Source organism: Dendropsophus ebraccatus, chromosome 15 (genome assembly GCF_027789765.1).
Source record: "Dendropsophus ebraccatus isolate aDenEbr1 chromosome 15, aDenEbr1.pat, whole genome shotgun sequence".
NCBI lineage: Eukaryota > Metazoa > Chordata > Amphibia > Anura > Hylidae > Dendropsophus > Dendropsophus ebraccatus.
The window spans coordinates 11,368,927-11,389,639 of NC_091468.1; the positions used below are offsets into that span (position 1 = coordinate 11,368,927).

The window sequence follows — 20,713 nt, forward strand, 5'->3', positions numbered from 1 at the left end:
CAGGCTTTCTCTTTGGTTGGGGGGAAGCAGGACTCACTCCTGCCCCCCCCCTTTATTGACCACATGTGAATGCTCATCTAAGCCTAGTGTCTGTGTATAGGAGTAGTGGGAGAGATAGATACGTCAGATGCACAACAACTACTATGATAACCCTATTTTTTCTCTTATTACAGGTGTCATTCATTATGTGCTGCTGCGTGATGGAGCTGAGAGGTTTAGAGGGACTGAGAAACATTATGAAGATCAGGGCGGGATCCAGCCGTATCAGGAGTATATATACCAACTGAGGGCATGTACTGTAGCCGGCTGTATACACAGTGCTAAGGTAGGCTAACATTGTAATGACAGAATCTGGCCTGATAAACTTGACCAGTAAGACATGATAGATAGATAGATAGATAGATAGATAGATAGATAGATAGATAGATAGATAGGAGATAGATAGATAGGAGATAGATAGATAGATAGATAGATAGATAGATAGATAGATAGATAGATAGATAATAGATAGATAGGAGATAGATGGATGGATAGATAGATAGATAGATAGATAGATAGATAGATAGATAGATAGATAGGAGATAGATAGATAGGAGATAGATAGATAGATAGATAGATGATAGATAGATAGATAGATAGATAGATAGATAGGAGATAGATAGATGATAGATAGATAGATAGATGATAGATAGAAGATAGATAGATAGATAGATAGATAGATAGATAGATAGGAGATAGATAGATAGATAGATAGATAGATAGATAGATAGATAGATGATAGATAGATAGATAGGAGATAGAAGATAGATAGATAGATAGATAGGAGATAGATAGATAGATAGATAGATAGATAGATAGATAGATAGATAGATAGGAGATAGATAGATAGATAGATAAATAGATAGATAGATAGACATCAGAGCTAAGTAATAATAACCTACAGTATATTATGTATTTCTCTTAGGTGACAGCTGCCATTAAACAAGGAGTTCCGGAGAATATCCCACCACCTGTCATTGTCACAGTAAACTCTACGGCTTTACATCTTAGCTGGACTGCTCCAAAGAAGCCAAATGGTAAAATTAGAGAATATCGGATTCACCAGGCTGGCAAAGGAATTATCTATGTGAGCAGTGCGGGAAAGAAGCAGTATACTGTGTCAGGTGCGTACAAGAAGCAAAACGAGATTTGTTACAAACTGCTAAAAGTTCATAACGAGCTTTTAAGAATGGCAGCCGCACAATTTAATACACATAGAAAAGAAAAGACATTGGTCTGCACACCTGTCCGCGCTCCCCCAGTGTCCTCCTACTGGTCTCCTGTGTATCCAGCCGCCTCAAGCCTGCTCAGCCAGTCACTGAGACGAAATAGTTCTGCGGCCAGTGATTGGCTGAGCAGGCTGCCACTCCAGAGAAAAGAGTCAGTCACTGGCTGCGGCGATGTCCAGTCTCAGTCAGTCAGTGATTGGCTAAGTGGACTGTGACTCTTGTCTCAGTCAAGAAATGGAGGCCGCTGGGATCAACAGTGGACACCGGGGGAGCACGGACAGGTAAGTATTGATGAGAGAACTTTCTGAACCGCACCAGAACAGGTAAGCACCTGCAATTGTTAAGCTTTAGCGTTTAAGATTCAGATGAATCCGAACTTCCCTTCAATGTTCGGGGAACCTGCCGAACCAAACTTTTGAAAAATTTGCTCATCTCTAGTTGTATTATACCAAGTACACTCCATACACTGTCATCACTGAGAGGTGACACTAGAGAGCTGCTTAGTATATTCTTCTTCCCAAAATTCTTAGAGGAGCAGGAATGGTCTATAAGTCTCCACATGTCTTTATGACACTCTCCTTAAAGGCGAAGACTTTTTTTTTTTTTTTTAAAGAGCCAGTCGAGGAGTTGACTGAACATGACAACATGCAGCTACCTCCCCAGCTCCAGTGATGGGGTCTGCTGTCCTCCGCTCCGGTCCCTGAGCTCTTCTATGTCTTAGTGGGATCTGGGTCGCGACTTGTCAGGCCCGTTCAGCCAGTCAGTGGCCGTATCGGGATTCTGCTTTGGCCACTGGCTGAGCGAGCCTGACACGACACATGACATCTCAGGTCCCCACAGGACCTAGAAGCGGACGGAGGACCAGGAACTGGAGTAGAGGACAGCGGACCCCAGTGCTGGAGCCAGGGAGGTAGGTGCATGTTCAGCCACCTCTGAAAAAAAAGTCAGAGCCTGGACTTCTCCTTTAAGGATGAAACATCACTTCCTTTGGTCAATGACTATGAAAGAATTTCATGGGCAGTCTGTAAAAACAGGGCAGTGTGCGGGACACTGTATTAGAGAAGGGTTGTTCCATAGTACAGGATATATGGATATATGGAATCAGAGACCTATGGAGGTACAGAGTACGACCCAGTAGGAGTCTAATGGTGGCAATTACAGCTCGGTACAGCTGGGAGGTTATATGGAGCTGTAATACACTTGCATACAAGAGCCTTTCGTTCTATAGATCATTCTGAATTGATTTCCAAGTGGCTGCTCTCACCTTTATCCTAAATCACTCCGGCTCATAAAAGGTAAATTGTACAGAATATATTAGGGGATTGCTGATAATTCAATTCCCTAATAAGGAACCGTAAATCCAATGAAGACGAGGAAGTTAAAAGGATTTGGAGATTTCTAGATCAAAGATCTTCATAACAGAAATGAGTAAATAAGTCAATATTTATAAGTAAAGAAGTAAAATGTTGATGTTAACGACAGTCGTGATTTAACATTTTATTGATTTATTTTTACATTTTTTTCTACCTTAATTTGATTCTTCTACATGGTTATTCTATGCTGTATAGTGTATGTGTAATCACAAATAATCATATATATAGTAGAAGATTTGTTCCCTTATTATAATGGCCCCTATTCCTATACAAGTTTGCACACACAGCTATCAGTGTACAGTCCAGAAATATTTTTACAGTCGTGTAATTTTCATCATTTTATCGATATGTGATGAGGGGGAGGCTTTCAGCTTTAAATTAAGTGGTTTAACATACATATTGGGGTATACACAAGGGAAACTATGAATGTTGTGTCACTGCCCCGATACTTCTGGAAACAACTTTATTGTGATTATCAAAAGTTATGGTGATCACACATAATTCTGATTAACTGTATATAATAGAGTCCAGGGGTGTCAAACTCAGGCCCTCCAGCTGTTGCAAAACTACAATTCCCATCATGCCTGGACATGTGAGATAAGCTTTAGCTTTGGGTGTCCATGCATGATGGGAATTGTAGTTTTATAACAGCTAGAGGGCCTGAGTTTGACACCTGTGTAATAAACTAATAGTGAATGGCTGTAAAGTGGAATTTTATACTCTCCGTAAATTCTCTTTCCTGTAGTCCGAAGCAGCAGCACATAATGGGGAAGATTCTATCTTCCTGCAATGATAGGACAGATGGTAACAAGCAATAAAGAGTTAATTGCCCCGCCTATAAGGCCCTATGCTGACCCAGCCTCCTTGTGTACTTCTAACGATCTAGGAAAACATAAGCCAAAACACTCAAGGTATGATGCATAAACTTTTATAGGGAGGGTTAGTTTGTGCTGCTGCTTCGGACTACAGGAAAGAGAATTTACGGAGAGTATAAAATTCCACTTTCCCTTACGTCCTAAGCAGCAGCACATAATGGGGATATAGCAAGATCACATAAAGGGTGGGAGAATCATACAGCAGTCATGAGAACCGGTTTACCAAGATTGGTTGCCCAGAGGTTCTAATGTCAAAAAGTATAAGAAGACCACAATGCAGTTTTGTATATCTGATAAATGAGAATGCACATCTCCTCCACCCAGGATGTAGACATTGCCCTTGTGGTAAGGGCCTTAATGGATTCAGGTACTTGGACTCTCACCTCTTGGTAACACACAGAGTCTGCCGTATCCATCTGGATAAAGTGGCTTTTGAGGACTTCCAATCACTGTTCCTTCCTGAAAAAGATACAGATAAAAATCTTCTGACTTCTCTGGTTCTCACTAAATAAACTCTCAAGGCTTCGCCCACAACCAGAGAGTGCAGGCCCAAGGCTCCGCCCACAACCAGAGAGTGCCGTTGTAACGCTTCCTCATTGGAGGAATTTAGGCAAAAACAGGTAACTCAATCTGCGGAGTAATGTTGGACAAGGAAGGAACCTTAAGGGTAAAAGACAAAGTCCTGAAGGATAACAAGATATGGTTCAGTGGCTCCTAAAGTCTGAACATACTCCTGCGTTTAGCAGATGTAATAGCTACTAGGAAGCATACCTTGAGGGTCAGGTATTTTAATTCAACTAAAGATAAGAACTCAAAACGGAGCCGTGCAAGGTGATGAAGGACGAGTCCCGGATCCCACCTGGGAGTTGGATCCATTACAGTTGCTTTAATCCTTTGCGTAGCTTTAATAAATCTTTGTATTAGGGATTTTTTCGGACAGTCAGCTGTCTGGAAGAGCAGAGACATGTACTTTGACGGTCGCAGCTTCAGCCCATTCTCAAATCCATCCTGGAGAAATCGAAGGATCGCCTTGATAGACAGTGATATGGGAGAAGTCCGATTCTTCACACCAGGATAGACAATGTCCTTAACCCTCAGGGAGGTTCTCTTTGTGGGTTCTGCTCTTAATAGCAGAATCATGTTTACCACCAATTCTAAAAAGCCTCAGCTCATCAGGCCTGTCAATCTTCAGGCCGTCAATCATAGGTGGTCCAGACCCAGACACAATCTGCCCTTCTGTGACAGTAAGCGAGGATTCTGGGGAAGTCTCCAAAATGTCCTTTTGGACACATGCATCAGGAGAGAACCACCATGCCTTCTTGAACTATTAGGAGTAATGAGGCATGATTCAGTCTTGTCCTTACAAGACTACTACGGGTTGTCGTCCCTAGCAGTTTTAGGGAGTAAAAACCACGTATTCTGGCGTTATCCGAAATGGCCATTAGGTCCACGTAAGGGTCGCCATAATATCTTTTGATTTGCCGGACATAATCCGTCCTCATGGGGCAGTAGGTGAGGAATCTGGGGAAGTCTCCAAAATGTCCTTTTGGACATATTCATCAGGAGAAGACAACAATTACCACAATGACCTCTTGGGCCAATCTGTGGCTCTCAGGATTAATGAGACTGATCCTGCATTGTCTTTTACAAGACTTCTACTGATTGTTGTCCACAGTAGTTTTTAGGGAGTTAAAACCACGCACCCTGGTTTTACCCGAAATGGCCATGGGACCAATGGGTAGCTGTAATATCTGGCGATTCACCAGAACTTCTCCTGGTCCAGAGACCATTCTTCTGTCAGGGTAATATAATGGCTTTAGCCTTTTACATTAAGGCATTGTGACTTCCCTTGTTGCTGGATAGATCTCTTGGTCCATGCAAAAAACAGCTTCTGCTTTTAACAGTAATGCTACTGGTCACATGCAGCTCTGAAGATCGATATGCACCACTGTAGATGCATTCTTGAGCTTACTCCAATAGCTTCCCCATAGATGGATGTGCTCAAGTGGACTGGAGCTCACTTACTGCACTCATCTCTCACATGTTGGATGACAGCCACTTCTGTTAGGAACAAAGTCTTCTTCGCCTGTATCACCCTTTCTTAGATGGATCGGTGGTTTCCTCCACCCACTTTGAGGGCGAGATTGGTCAGCCACTGACTGAAGAAAATGTTGAGGCCCTTTTATCTGTGGGTATAAACCATAACCCAATGTAGGCTGTTTATTCTTTGGTCCCATACTGACAGCATCTGCTGCACGGGGATACATATGCCAACCTGCCTTTTCAATTCGTTGCTTGCAGACGTCATGAGACCTGACAATCATCATTGGGTGAAGATACACCAATGGGGAGTTCTAGGAATCCTGACCCAGGAATGGTTACGGGTAGGTGAAAATATAGTACTGTAAGTTTTTGATAATTAACAATCACTCGTGCAGGAAGGAGACAATGGTGATCTTGGATTCTCTGCAGATGGTGACTACAGCTGACATAACATAGAAGAGTGTCCCATCTACTTCCCTTCTTATCTTAGGATAGATATATGTCATCCCAGACCCGGCAGGTAACCTTAGTGAATGTAAAGGGAGCGAAGGTGATTTCAGAAAGATGCAAAAGGAATATGCAGTCTTCTCTGTAGCTAGGTACATGCAGTCTTCTCTGTAGCCAGGTACATGTAGATATGTGTCTTTCACAACTAGCATGGCTAGTCTCCTTTAGGAGGGGGAGCACAGAGCATATGTTCTCCATATGGAATCTTCTTTGCTTAGAACTGTAGATCTATGGACGTTCACCAACAACTTACCTTCGTTGGATCGGAAACTGTCGAGAATATGGCCCCATAAGGTAAACCCACGGTTGCTGCCAGAGAAGCTTTAGTCACAAGCTTATTTGTCCCCATCCACAAGACTTCTGAGATGGACGATCCCTTTTAGTGACGGATCCATCATTTCTTCCAGTACCTTCCATGCTGGAAACTTCTATAGAATGGGGAACAAGGGAGGATTTCCTTCTCCTTTTCAGACTGGGGCAGAGATTGTACCTTTCTGTAAGGAAGAGTCCTTCCTCAGTGTCCCCAATCCATTCAGGTGGATTCTCATGGTACAGAGAGTATTATTAGAAAGAACATCTATCTCTGGCAAAGTCTAATGCTCCTCTCCAAGTGTGGAGGGGCCATGGATCGGGAAGCCAAATGTGGAGGGGCCACGAATCGGGAAGCCAAATGTGGAGTTACACGCATACTCAGAAGTGAGCACCATCTGCTTAAGACATAGCATCTTCTGTAATGGGTTACAATGAAGATACAATCTACAAACAAAAATAAATTCCACTGCCATCTGGATGTGGAATCTTGCAGGATACACATACATAAGTGACTGAGCTTTGCCAAAGGTTTACTCACCCTGAAACCTTGGACATTAGATTCCTGCATTAAGTGAGATAAAATGATAAATAAACCTGTACCAGGTAAAGAGGCAACAGACTGCTGTGTAGTGCAAGAAAACCAGATACCTCAGAGCAGCTGATACATAACTAGCAATTCTAAGGCTGTGTTCACACGATGCAGCCTCCTTGCTTCAATGGATCATTGTTTCAATAGCAGAACTAATGTAAGACAGCTACCAGGTATACTCGGTACACCAGGTATACTCGGTACACAACTAGAAACTCTAAAGTTGTGATCATACCCTGCAATATCTTCGTTTTACTATTTTAAAAATAGCAGTACTATACATGTAGCAACTCTAGGCGTGTGTACACACAATGCTGTTTTATAGCTTCAATGCAACATTAAATATCAGTAACCGTGCTAGAAAAGACCCCAGATGCTCAATACACAACCAGGAACTTTAGGGTTGTGTTCACACAATGCAGTCTCATAACTGCACTGCATCAAACAAAAAGCAGAGCTATAGCTGACATGTAAGGTGCAATCAATACACCACTAGCAATCCTAGGGTTGTGTTCACACAACGAAGTTTCATAACTTTACAGCCTCATTCAATAGCAGTACTGAATAAAACATTAGGTGTAATAAAAAAATAAATAAATAAAAAAATAGCAACTTTAGGCTTGTGTTCACACAATGCATCTTTCCCTAGTGCAAGAAATCAGCTCAGTGACCGCACAACTAACAGCTCTTATCTAAGGCTGCATACACATATAGCAGATCCATAGCTTTCACTGTATTATTACATAGCAGGACCCATACTGCATGATCACATAGCGGAACTGTCTCACAGAGCTCACACAGGCAAAAAAATAATAAAAATGATAAACTATTATAAATCTCATGTAATTTATATCCATTAGCCTGCACACAGGCCTCCTGCAATACAGGTCAGGCTTCCAGGCAGAGAGCCTGCACAGGCACCATACAATTCCCGGCTGTTTCCTTAAGAAAAATAAAATCTTTGCTCTGTACACAACAAAGCAGGATAAAAACAAAATACATATACAAAAAAACTCTCCCTCTCCACACGACCATGTGGAAAAGAAGAATTATTGGAAGGAGAGCAGAGAAACACACATAGGCCTGCTCCCTGCTCTCCTCCTACCACCTGTCCCACAGAAGGACAGAAAAAAACACAAGGAGGCTGGGTCAGCATAGGGCCTTATAGGCGGGGCAATTAACTCTTTATTGCTTGTTACCATCTGTCCTATCATTGCAGGAAGATAGAATCTTCCCCATTATGTGCTGCTGCTTAGGACGTAAGGGAAAGGGGTTTTACTTAGTGGAAAATAATACGACCCATTTTGATATATAGAGAGTTTCTTACTTACAGCACCTTTCCCTGTATATCAGTCTATTCTTGTATCCTTTCCTATCAGCTGGTAATAGATGTGCTATGTAGTGATATGTAGTAGCTCATTTCTTTTATTTCTCTGTCTCTTTCTGATTCTTCTCTATATTATCTGACCTACCTTCCATCTCACCTTTCACTCACTCCTTACCTCTGTCAAGGTGAGATTAGCTTTTTATCCGCCTTATTCCCAAGTAACTATGCCTGTCCAAATTAAGTAAGCTGAGCAATAGTGACGAGGACATGATACCAGGCAAAAAGACGGCATAACCTCCTCTCTCAGCTGAGCTAGGAGTGCACACTCACGCTTTATTTGGTTTCACATGAAATTTATAAACTTTTAATACAGGCGGGGTTTCAAGTCACAAGGCACATACATATCCCATTCTGATAGGTCAATCCATAGATGGTCAGCAGTTTCCTGTCCTGCACAGTAAAGCTGGTACAACGTGTTGTTTACCATAAATTGTTTATATAACAATGTCTCTTTCTTGAGTCTGTATTGTGGCAGCGATGTACTGTAGGTTCATGGTGCTGTGCTCATCGGCGTGCTGACAGCATTCCCTTCCTTCTTCCGGAAGCAGATACAAGGCCGAAGCCATTTGAAGGATTACAGTGTTTTTACCCAAAGTAACATGACATTTATGGTCACCCCCACACCTCCTTCTTACCACCGACCATCCGTCTTTTTTCTTTTCTTGCTTGTTTTTCCCCTTTCTGACCTGCCCACCTTCTTTCCTTCCATCCTTTCTTTGTCCATCCATCTTCTCCTTCTTTCCTCCTCCTCTCCCATCTAGCTTTTTTCCTTGCTTGCATCCCTCCTTCTCTCCACCAGCTGTCCATCATGTCCTTCCTTTCTCCTTCTTTCCCATCTGACCTCCCGACCTTTCTTATATTCTTTCTTCTCACACTGACCATCTTTTTTCTTCTCTTGCTCCGTTTTCTCTCTTCTGATCCACCTACCTTCCTTCTACCCCAGCTCCCACTGACCTCCGCTCTTATCCTTCTTTCCCTCTTCTCTCCCATCCACCGTTTTTTTTATTTACCAACCATCAATTCAGTAACTGTCCATCTTTTCCTTCCTATCAGACCTTGCTTTCTCTTCTCGTTTTTTTCTTGCCCCCCCCCTTCCATTCCTCCTTCTTCTCACCACCTGTCCACCGTGTCCTTCCTTTCTCCTTATTTCTCACCACACTTATCTACCTTCTTTCCGTCCCCTCTTCCTCCCAAAGACCACCCATCTTGTCCTTCTTATGAGACATATCTGTTTTTCTTCTCTTCTGTCAGGACAGGGAGGTAGGGATAAGACACGACAGTGAGCCCTAAGGCTGAGCCCACCCACTGTCCTTACCTACTTCCCTCAAAAGGCCCTAGGCATCCGCGGACAACCACGAAGGAGGTCCGTGCTCTGGTGTAAGTCAAACACAGAACGAGACAGACGAACAAACACAAAAGGAGTGTAAAACAAGCCAAAGTCCAAACCAAACGGGCAACGCAGTACAGAATCAGTAAACAATCGGATAGTCAAAGGTCAAGCGGGAGGTCAAGCAGAGAAATAAGGAACGGGGATCGCAGGAATAGACAGGGGGAGCTTGGTTCAGGGTGTGAACCTTAATAGCCAGCACTGAGAGACTGGCTCAGCTTTCTTTCATGAGGATCAAGAGCCCAGTCCGGATCCTCATTGAAATGGCGCTCTGATCCTCAAGGTTCCAGACAGGCAAAAAATCTAAATCAAGTTTTGCAGGGCTAAGTGTAACTCTTGCAATGCCGGAAGCTGAGAAACAATCAGGTGTGTCACACAAAAGCAAAAACCAGGCCCAGTTCACACTAGGCTACTGCACATTCCTGAAATCTTCCTCCCTTTTCCCACCAGCCATCTGTTTTCTCCTTCCTTTCTTCTTCTCTCCCATCTGACCTACCTACTTCCTCCCACCAGTCACTTATCTTGTCCTTCATTCCTCCTTCTCTCTTGTCTGACCCGCCTTCTTTCCTTCTCATCACAAACCATATTTTCCTTATATGCGATATATGTGGTATGGTGGCCTGGTGGATATGTGGAGGAAGTGCTGCAGCAGAGCTTCATGCTGGGTAGTCTGAGGCTGGAATAATTTTTTTGATTCTGACAAAAGTTGTGAGTCATTGAACTTTATTCACTTTTAAGTTGTTTTCTTTTATATTGCTTCCAAATCTGTTCGCTCTCTATATTTATTATGACATTGGGTTCTAGTTTTCCTCATAGTCCCCTCAGTCTTTCCGTAAAGGTAAATCCCGAGCTGCTTTTGACTTTTCTACTTATTTTTAGTCCACCAAGCTATAGCTATACTATCCTGTAAATCCTGTCTGGGTAATGTGCGCGTCATGTGAAATCCATAAACTGCTTATAATCCTCTGAAGATGTTAAAAAAAAGCATGCGGTAATGGAAGACGGAAGTCCTGAGTTAATTATTCAGAGGTGTTATCTGTGCTGTGAGTAAAGGGAGGCATCCTCTGCTATCTGCCCGCGCTCAATGCATCAGGGAGCGCGCAGCCAGCGACTATCATCGTCTCAGATTCTATAATGCAAACAGCACATGGCAGCTTGTCAATAGAGGACCTTTTATATCATTTATTACAGGATACTTCCACTACAATTTGATTCACCTTGTGTTACTATTATCTTACAAATGGGGAGGACAGGAGGGAAATATATTTTTGGAAACACAGCAGAATGTCTGGATCGTGTAACCTGTCCACCTGGCACCACAGTGGCTTCTCCATGCACTAAATTTATCATAATATATAGGGGCAAATGTAAATTGCAATGTTGTCTCAGTATTATGGTGCAGCATACACAGGTGAAGGTTTACATTAAATGTTCAACATGTTTCTACCAGAGATTCTCAGGTATCAGGGGACATAAACCAGGATCCAAAGGATAAACCATAGGAAGGCAGCCATAGTAGATGCATGTATATGATGACAACTCATCCACTCAGAATGACCCTGTATTCACAAAGAAAGAGATCTTGATAAGGCCTGTTGCCTTTATAATGTTTCCAAAACATCATTATAACTTTCAAAATCTAATAGTAGATATGATATAAAACATATTTGAAATTTACATTCATTATTTTGTTTTAGTTCTCATGCTTTATAACAAAACTATACTTACTTGCATCCAGGCCCGGTCTCCTGAAGGCAGCTATATAACAGCTATACTTACTGTATCTAGGTCCAGTTTCCCGAAGGCAGCTGTATAAAAGATATACTTGCTTGTATCAAGGTCCAGTCTCCTGAAGACTGCTATATAACAGCTATACTTATTGTCTCCAGGTCCAATCTCCCAAAAGCAGCTATATAACAGCTATACTTACTTGTATCCAGGTCCAGACTCCTGAAGGCTGCTATATACCAGCTATACTTACTTTTATCCAGGCCCAGTCTTCTGAAGGCAGCTATATAACAGCTATACTTACTTGTATCCAGGTCCAGTCTCCTGAAGGCAGCTATATAACAGCTATACTTACTATATCCAGGTCCAGTCTCCTGAAGGCTGCTATATAACAGCTATACTTACTTGTATCCAGGTCCAGTCTCCTGAATACTGCCATATAACAGCTATATTTACTGTATCCAGGTCCAGTCTCCTGAAGGCTGCTATATAACAGCTATACTTACTGTATCCAGGTTCAGTCACCTAAAGGCAGCCATATAACAGCTATACTTACTGTATCCAGGTCCAGTCTCCTGAAGGATGCTATATAACAGCTATTCTTACTGTATCCAGGTTCAGTCTCCTGAAGGCTGCTATATACCAGCTATACTTACTTTTATCCAGGCCCAGTCTTCTGAAGGCAGCTATATAACAGCTATACTTACTTGTATCCAGGTCCAGTCTCCTGAAGGCAGCTATATAACAGCTATACTTACTATATCCAGGTCCAGTCTCCTGAAGGCTGCTATATAACAGCTATACTTACTTGTATCCAGGTCCAGTCTCCTGAATACTGCCATATAACAGCTATACTTACTGTATCCAGGTCCAGTCTCCTGAAGGCTGCTATATAACAGCTATACTTACTGTATCCAGGTTCAGTCACCTAAAGGCAGCCATATAACAGCTATACTTACTGTATCCAGGTCCAGTCTCCTGAAGGATGCTATATAACAGCTATTCTTACTGTATCCAGGTTCAGTCTCCTGAAGGCTGCTATATACCAGCTATACTTACTTTTATCCAGGCCCAGTCTTCTGAAGGCAGCTATATAACAGCTATACTTACTTGTATCCAGGTCCAGTCTGCTGAAGGCAGCTATATAAGACCTATACTTACTGTATCCAGGTCCAGTCTCCTGAAGGCAGCTATATAACAGCTATACTTACTATATCCAGGTCCAGTCTCCTGAAGGCTTCTATATAACAGCTATACTTACTTGTATCCAGGTCCAGTCTCCTGAATACTGCCATATAACAGCTATACTTACTGTATCCAGGTCCAGTCTCCTGAAGGCTGCTATATAACAGCTATACTTACTGTATCCAGGTTCAGTCACCTAAAGGCAGCCATATAACAGATATACTTATTGTATCCAGGCCCAGTCTCCTGAAGGATGCTATATAACAGCTATACTTACTGTATCCAGGTTCAGTCTCCTGAAGGCTGCTATATAACAGCTATACTTACTTGTATCCAGGTCCAGTCTCCTGAAAGCTGCTATATAAGAGCTATACTTACTTGTATCCAGGTCCAGTCTCCTGAAGGCAGCTATATAAGACCTATACTTACTGTATCCAGGTACAGTCTTCTAAAGGCAGCTATATAAGACCTATACTTACTGTATCCAGGTACAGTCTTCTAAAGGCAGCTATATAAGACCTATACTTACTGTATCCAGGTACAGTCTTCTAAAGGCAGCTATAACAGCTATACTTACTGTATTCAGAAACAGTCTCCAAAAGGCAGATATATAAGAGCTCGTACTGACTGGTTCCCTTTATATGTTGAATATTTTCACAGACAGCGGACCCCTGTAGTATATAGTGGAGGAAGCCTTATGTGATGAGGGGCTGCTGCACGTACATGCGCTATCTGGGTACAGTTTGCCTGTTGAGTAGTATTTGTAAGCCTGGCGCTTTATGGCAGCTTATATAGGGGCGACATGTAGAAGGAACCATGAATGATATATGCTGGGAGCGATTTTATATGAAATCTATGATAAGTGCTTTTGACTCTGAGAAATGTAGTTATAATGATTGGCTTTTTATGGTGCTTTTCTTGAAGAAGTTACATGACTCCCTTTAGGGGAAGTGGAATAATTGGTTGCCACAGTAATATCTCTCTTCCAAAACGTTCACTTCTTATCTATTTTTTCCATAACTGTCGTCTCTGTCAGCCCGGTCGTAATTCTCTCAAAGGGGTCGTCCAGGATTAGAACAACAGCGCCACATCTGTCCACAGGTTTTGTGTGGTATTGCAACTCAGTCATAATAACAGACACAATAATCAGTGCCAGATCTGTGGACAAGTGGGGCACTGCTTCTAGAACAAAGCAGTTATGTTTCTTTATTCTTGTACTACCATATTTCATTGCCTTCCTATTAGATAATATGGTAGGTGACATATAGCACGGCAGATTTATTTTACATATTATATTATCTATTATGTATCTCATATCTATCCGTCTATCTATTTGCAGTGTCCTACTGAGAACACTATAGGAACTTTGGTTGGGTGTCACCCATCTGTGCCTTATTACTAGTGTATGTTATATATTTGTGTTACTTTGCTATAACTTTGTAATGTTTTTACTGAAACCGTGTATCTGTGTGGTGTCCACCACGGGTGTTGCTGTTGGTTACACCCTTCGCAAAAGCCTGTACTTAAAAGTGTAAGTGGTAATGTAGCAGTACAAGAGTTTTACCACTAGATGTCGTTGTTATAAATATTTGAATCCATGGGTCTGTACACCAATGAGAGTTCTTTCTTCCTCTAACCTATCATCTCTCTCTTTACTTCTTTACACGCTCTCCTCACCCACTCACAGCACAGTTTACACATGCTCTAGTAAGGAAGTCACATGTGTAGAGGAAGTGTGAGGTCTTTTGCCTTGGATTCTATAGTGGAAGGACGCAAGCTAGGACGCTCTATACAGCAATCAAGTTGGGCCCTGGCTCCTACCAAGTTGTGGTCTAGACGTTGTCCCCAAACCGCGACGTTTCGCTCTCCACACTGAGAGCTTTTTCAAGCAGTGGTCACTGCTTGAAAAAGCTCTCAGTGTGGAGAGCGAAACGTCACGGTTTGGGGAAATAAACACGTTGTGTTGAATTCTATCCCATGAGTGCTGCGGTATTATTCTGATTTATCTATCTATCTATCGATCTATCTATCTATCTATCTATCTATCTATCTATCTATCTATCTATCTACCTTTCTCTATCTCCTATCTAATGTTTAGTTATACATTCTCCTTTATGAGTTATACAATGTTTGTTCCTTGTTTTGAGACGTTTCCACCATATCCTATTATCTCGCCCTCCCTGGTCCGTCTCACACTCATCATTCTCCGTTGTGGTTTGTTGGGTTCTGTGGGGGACGTACCCGGATGAAGTAGTGCTGTATAAATTGGCCATGTCCGGCACCTCAGTTGTGTTGTCTTCCTCTCCTAATTGAGTTATCCTCCTGTAGAGTGCTGGTGGAGGAGAGTGCTGGTGAGGGGCTCGTGATTTAGTGTCCCGGCTTTGGCAGAAATGTGACTGTCACTAATTGGTGCCTGTTTTTTTTTGTCCTGCAAGAAAATGCTGTGCTTTGCAAATGGGTTCAGAGAGTCTCTTCATCCGGCGGCAGCTCTCCCGAAGGTCACAGGAAGAATGCATCCCTAGTACTGAGCACCTTCTACCCTTCAAATGGAGAAGAAGGAGGCAGCATTATAACATAGGACGATCCCGGTCTGACTTGGCAGCCGCCTCGCTTTGTGTTGATCTCAGGCGGCTAATTTACAATCCGTCTTTTACCTTTTGACATTACTCGCGCTGATCGGATCTCACATTACGTAGTTTACATTTATCGAGCCAACCGGCTGAGAAGATTTATTGTTATTGGTAAATGCAGACGGGTCACCAGGATTAAGGGGGGGGGGTGGCAAACACATTTAGTAAGCCATGTATGGAATTGGGGGTCATCTTCTGTTGGACAACGTAAGATTGGACGGACTTATAGCTATCAGATATGATGAATGCAAAACCCTATCAAACCCCTAAATATATGTCAGTAATCTGCTCCACAATAAGCTCCACATGAGTATCCCACATTACCGTAGGCATGAGGTTACAGGGGGCATGGCGTCCATCGACCATCGGGATTTGTATTTTCCATCGGACATCATTGGAAGAGTTAATATATGTAGGACCAGGACTGGTGTCAGCACAAGGCCGACCAAAGCCAATACCAAGACCCCCTGGACCTGGCAGACTATGGTGGTCTAAGTAAATTGTGCTTATACTGGTGAAGATGAGGGTGGGATAGATGGGAGGCCCCTCGTTACTTTATCTAGACCCAGTGGTCCCCGGCTGTATGTGCAGAATTGTGAGCGATACGCAATGCTAGATGACATTGATGACTTCAGTGGTTACTCAATTCGCAATGAAAATTTGCTTTACTTTGTCTATCCCTAATGTACCTAGTAAGCACCATCCATTTGGGACTAGTATTTAACTCAAACATAATCAAAAAGACACTAAAGATGACCATACATCTGAGAAAAGAAGCCTATACTAGCCAGTGGTGGTAGAATTAGCCAACACTCTCATATCTATAATGGGATCAGTCAACACTCTCATATCTATGGTGGGATCGGTCAACACTCATATCTATCGTGGGATCAACCAACACTCCCATATCTTTGGTGGGATCAACCAACACTCTCATATCTATGGTGGGATCGGTCAACACTCTCATATCTATCGTGGGATCAACCAACACTCCCATATCTTTGGTGGGATCAACCAACACTCTCATATCTATGGTGGGATCAGTCAACACTCTCATATCTATGGTGTGATCGGTCAACACTCTCATATCTATGGTGGGATCAACCAACACTCTCATGTCTATGGTGAGATTGGGGAACACGCTCATATCTATGGTGGAATTGGTGAACAGTCTCATGTCTATGGTGGAAGTCTACTATACTGGCCAGTGGTGGTAGGATTAACCAACTCTCTCATATCTATGGTGGGATCTTTGCCCCTCTGCCATTTTGTCTCGCACCCTCTCCTGATAGTGTGTAAGCTCATGCATGCGAGCAGGGACCTCACTCCTCATGTATGGATAATTATATGTATCTCTGTAATGTCGATTTTTTGTCTATGTATGTACCCCCAGAATTAAAGTGCTGCGGAATCTGTTGGCGCATATGTACTCATATGTACAGTATAGTGGGATTGGTGAATAGTCTAATGTCTATGGTAGGATCGGTGAACATTCGCATGTTTATGGTGGGATTGGTGAACAGTCTATGGTGAAATTGGTAGAATTGGTGAACAGTCTCAAGTCTCTGTTGGGATTGGTGAACAGTCTTGTGTCTATGGTGGGATTGGTGACTAATCTCAGATCTGCGGTGGGATTAGTGAACAGTTTTATATTTGTGGGGGAGGCCTGCTATACTATCCAGTAGTGGTAGGATCAACCAACACTCTCATCTCTATGGTGGGATCAGTCAACATTTTCATGTCTGTGGTGAGATAGGTGAACATTCTCAAGACTTTTGTGGGATTGATAAAAAGTCTATAGTAGGATTGGTGAACAGTCTATGGTAGGATTGGTAGGATTGGTGAACAGTCTATGGTAGGATTGGTAGGATTGGTGAACATTCTATGGTAGGATTGGTGAACAGTCTATGGAAGGATTGGTGAACAGTCTATGGAAGGATTGGTGAACAGTCTATGGTAGGATTGGTAAACAGTCTATGGTAGGACTGGTGAACAGTCTCCAGTCTATGGTGAGATTGGTGAACAGTTTCATGTCTATATGGGGATAGGTGAACAGTCTCATGTCTATGGTAGGATAGGTGAACAGTCTCATGTCTATGTGGGGATTGGTGAACAGTCTCATGTCTATGGTAGGATTGGTGAACAGTCTCATGTCTATGGTGGGATTGGTGAACAGTCTCATGTCTATGTGGGGATTGATGAGCAGTCTCATGTCTATGGTAGGATTGGTGAACAGTCTCATGTCTATGGAGGGATTGGTGGACAGTTTCATGTCTATGGTGGGATTGGTGAACAGTCTCATGTCTATAGTAGGATTGGTGAACAGTCTCATGTCTATGGTGGGATTGGTGAACAGTCTCCAGTCTATGGTGAGATTGGTGAACAGTTTCATGTCTATATGGGGATAGGTGAACAGTCTCATGTCTATGGTAGGATAGGTGAACAGTCTCATGTCTATGTGGGGATTGGTGAGCAGTCTCATGTCTATGGTGGGATTGGTGAACAGTCTGATGTCTATGGTGGGATTGGTGAACAGTCTCATGTCTATAGTGGGATTGGTGAACAGTCTCATGTCTATGGTGGGATAGGTGAACAGTCTCATGTCTATGGTGGGATTGGTGAACAGTCTCATGTCTATGGTGGGATTGGTGAACAGTCTCATGTCTATGGTGGGATTGGTGAACAGTCTCATGTCTATGGTGGGATTGGTGAACAGTCTCATGTCTATAATGGGATTGGTGAACAGTCTCATGTCTATGGTGGGATTGGTGAACAGTCTCATGTCTATGGTGGGATTGGTGAACAGTCTCATGTCTATGGTGGGATTGGTGAACAGTCTCATGTCTATGGTAGGATTGGTGAACAGTCTCATGTCTATGGTGGATTCCTGCTGACCTCTCATGGACAGTAGTAGTAGCACTGTACGCCGCATCCTTTGTTCTCGCAGAATATACGTCTCTGCCAGGTTGCGTCATTGATTTGTTCCACTCTTCCTATAAACATACGGTCACATATGTTTATGGAGAACAAACAAGAAAAAAACTTTCAGCCAAGGAACCTTGATCACAAGACCAGAACTTCCTTCCAAACTGTACTGACATTGTATATTGTAATTTGTAGACTACTGAGCAGAATCCCTGTGTAATAGACTCATGCATGATGGATACATTATATATCACATATTAAATATGGATTTTTGCATTTCTCTCTTCATCCAAATATAAAAACTAAATCTGAAAGCATTCTACTGCTCATAGTGACATCATTGCTATCATATTCTCTTCACAATGATGTCACTTTTACTTTGTTTTTCATGTATATTTTTATTGATTTTATTCCCTAGGTCTCCAACCATATACAAAATATCTCTTCTTCCTCGCAGTCTGCACTTCTGTAGGTTGTAATAGCAGCGAGATGGCATCAGGCTATACATCACAGGCTCCTCCTCAAGGTAAGAGGTTCTTACTGAAGAAGAACTCTAGCATTAAAGGGGTATGAAAGTGGATCGTCCAAATAAGGCATCTCTTCTTAAGGCTATGTTCACACAACGTCAAAAACAGAGAAAAGGCGGCCGATATTGATATTCAAAAAAACGCGATTTAACTGACTGCAATGGCACTGCATTGAAGTCAATAGGAAGATGGACGCCCAATACACACAACACATTGAATAATGGACGTTTTTACAGCGGACGTCAAAATAATAAACATGATCATTATTTTCGGATGTCTTTTGCAAACAGCGGACTTTTTTCTTAGTTGTTCACACACAGTTTTTTTTCTGTCACCGTTTTTTCTCCTTTTTTACTATTAACCCCTAGACGACCCAGGGCGTATAGTTACGCCATGGAAGTCTGTCCCCAGACGACCTAGGGCGTAACTGTACGCCCTGGGTGTTTCTCCCGCTATGAAGCGTGCTCCGGAGCGGAGCGCGCTTCATAGGAGGTGGGGGCTGGCTGCAATCAGCAGCCGGGACCTCACCGGTAATGACACGCTGCAGCGATCGTGCTGCCGCGTGTCATTAACTCCTTAAACGCCGCGGCGTTTACGTGTAAGTGACAGGGGGAGTCCCCTGTCACTTACCGATCGGGACCCCCGCAGTGTGACTGCGGGGGTCCCGATCGTTGAAACGGACTGCCGGAGGTCTTTCACCTGCCTCCCTGCGGTCCGATCGGCGATCTGCTGCACTGAGCCTGCACAGGCAGGCTCAATGAGAAGATCGCCGATAACACTGATCAATGCTATGCCTATGGCATAGCAATGGTCAGTGTAAAAATCCAAGTACTGGATGTAAAAGTCCCCCAAAGGGACTTCAAATGTGTAAAAAAAAAAAAAAGTTAAAAACACTATTACACTACCCCAAAACCCCTCCCCCAATAAAAGTTGAAATCACCCCCCTTTCCCATTATATAAATAAAACATATAAAAATAAATAAACAAATAAACATATAATATACCGTAGCGTGCGTAATTATCGGATCTATTAAAATATAACAAGCGTCATTGCGAACGGTAAATGGCGTACACGGAAAGAGGGAAAAAAGTGCGCGGATTACCGATTTTGTGTTACATTATATAGAAAAAAAAATTATAAAAAGTGATCAAAACGTCCGATCTTCACAAATATGGTATTAATAAAAACTAGAGATCATGGCGGAAAAAATGACACCACATACAGCCCCGTAGGTGAAAAAATAAAACCGTTATAAGCGTCACAATAGGCCCATTTTATTTATAATTAATTGCCAAAAAAAGGATTTCATTTAAAAAAAACATATAACATTAGAGAATCTGTGTAACCTGCATATGGTTGTGTTCGGACTGACCTATAGAATAATAGTATCATGTCACTTTTATCATATAGTACATTACGTAGACACAGGAACCCCCCAAACATTACCATATTGAATTCTTTCTTACGATTTCACCTATTTATATCTTCATAAATAATATATTTGGGATTCCATCATACATGTTATGGTAAAATGAATGACGCCATTACACAGTACAACTATTCCTGTAACAAACAAGCACTTACATGGCCTGTAGATAGAAAACTGAAAGTGCTAGAGCTCTTAGAAGGGGAGGAGGGAAAAACGGAAACACTAAGATCAAAATTTGCGCGGTCCACTGGGTCATTTTGGGCCTGGTCCTCAAAGGGTTAAAGTCAAATAAGCCGCACCCAAAGGCCAAATAGTAACCCTATAATAATTTTTATTTATATAGCGCCAACAGATTCCGCAGCCCTAAACTAGAATAATGTACCAACACCAGTCATTGCACTAAGGGGAGGCATGGCTGCTAAATGAAGTTTGTTATTTTAGACCCAAAATGACGGCCGTCATTTTAAACGAAGCTGAAAAAACGTTGTGTGAACATAGCCTAAAGGGGTATTCTGGCAAAAATCTTTTTCTTTCAAATCAACTGGTT

General features: G+C 42.4%; 1 protein-coding gene across 1 annotated transcript in view; it reads left to right on the plus strand.

Annotated features, from left to right (window-relative positions):
• The window catches only part of USH2A (usherin), a 504,580-nt gene that overhangs the window by 388,118 nt on the left and 95,749 nt on the right, over positions 1 to 20,713 (plus strand). The window contains exons 54-56 of the mRNA XM_069955428.1: positions 174 to 325; positions 965 to 1,163; positions 18,628 to 18,735. Coding sequence (XP_069811529.1) covers positions 174 to 325; positions 965 to 1,163; positions 18,628 to 18,735 — 459 coding nt within the window. The remainder of the gene's footprint in view (positions 1 to 173; positions 326 to 964; positions 1,164 to 18,627; positions 18,736 to 20,713) is intronic.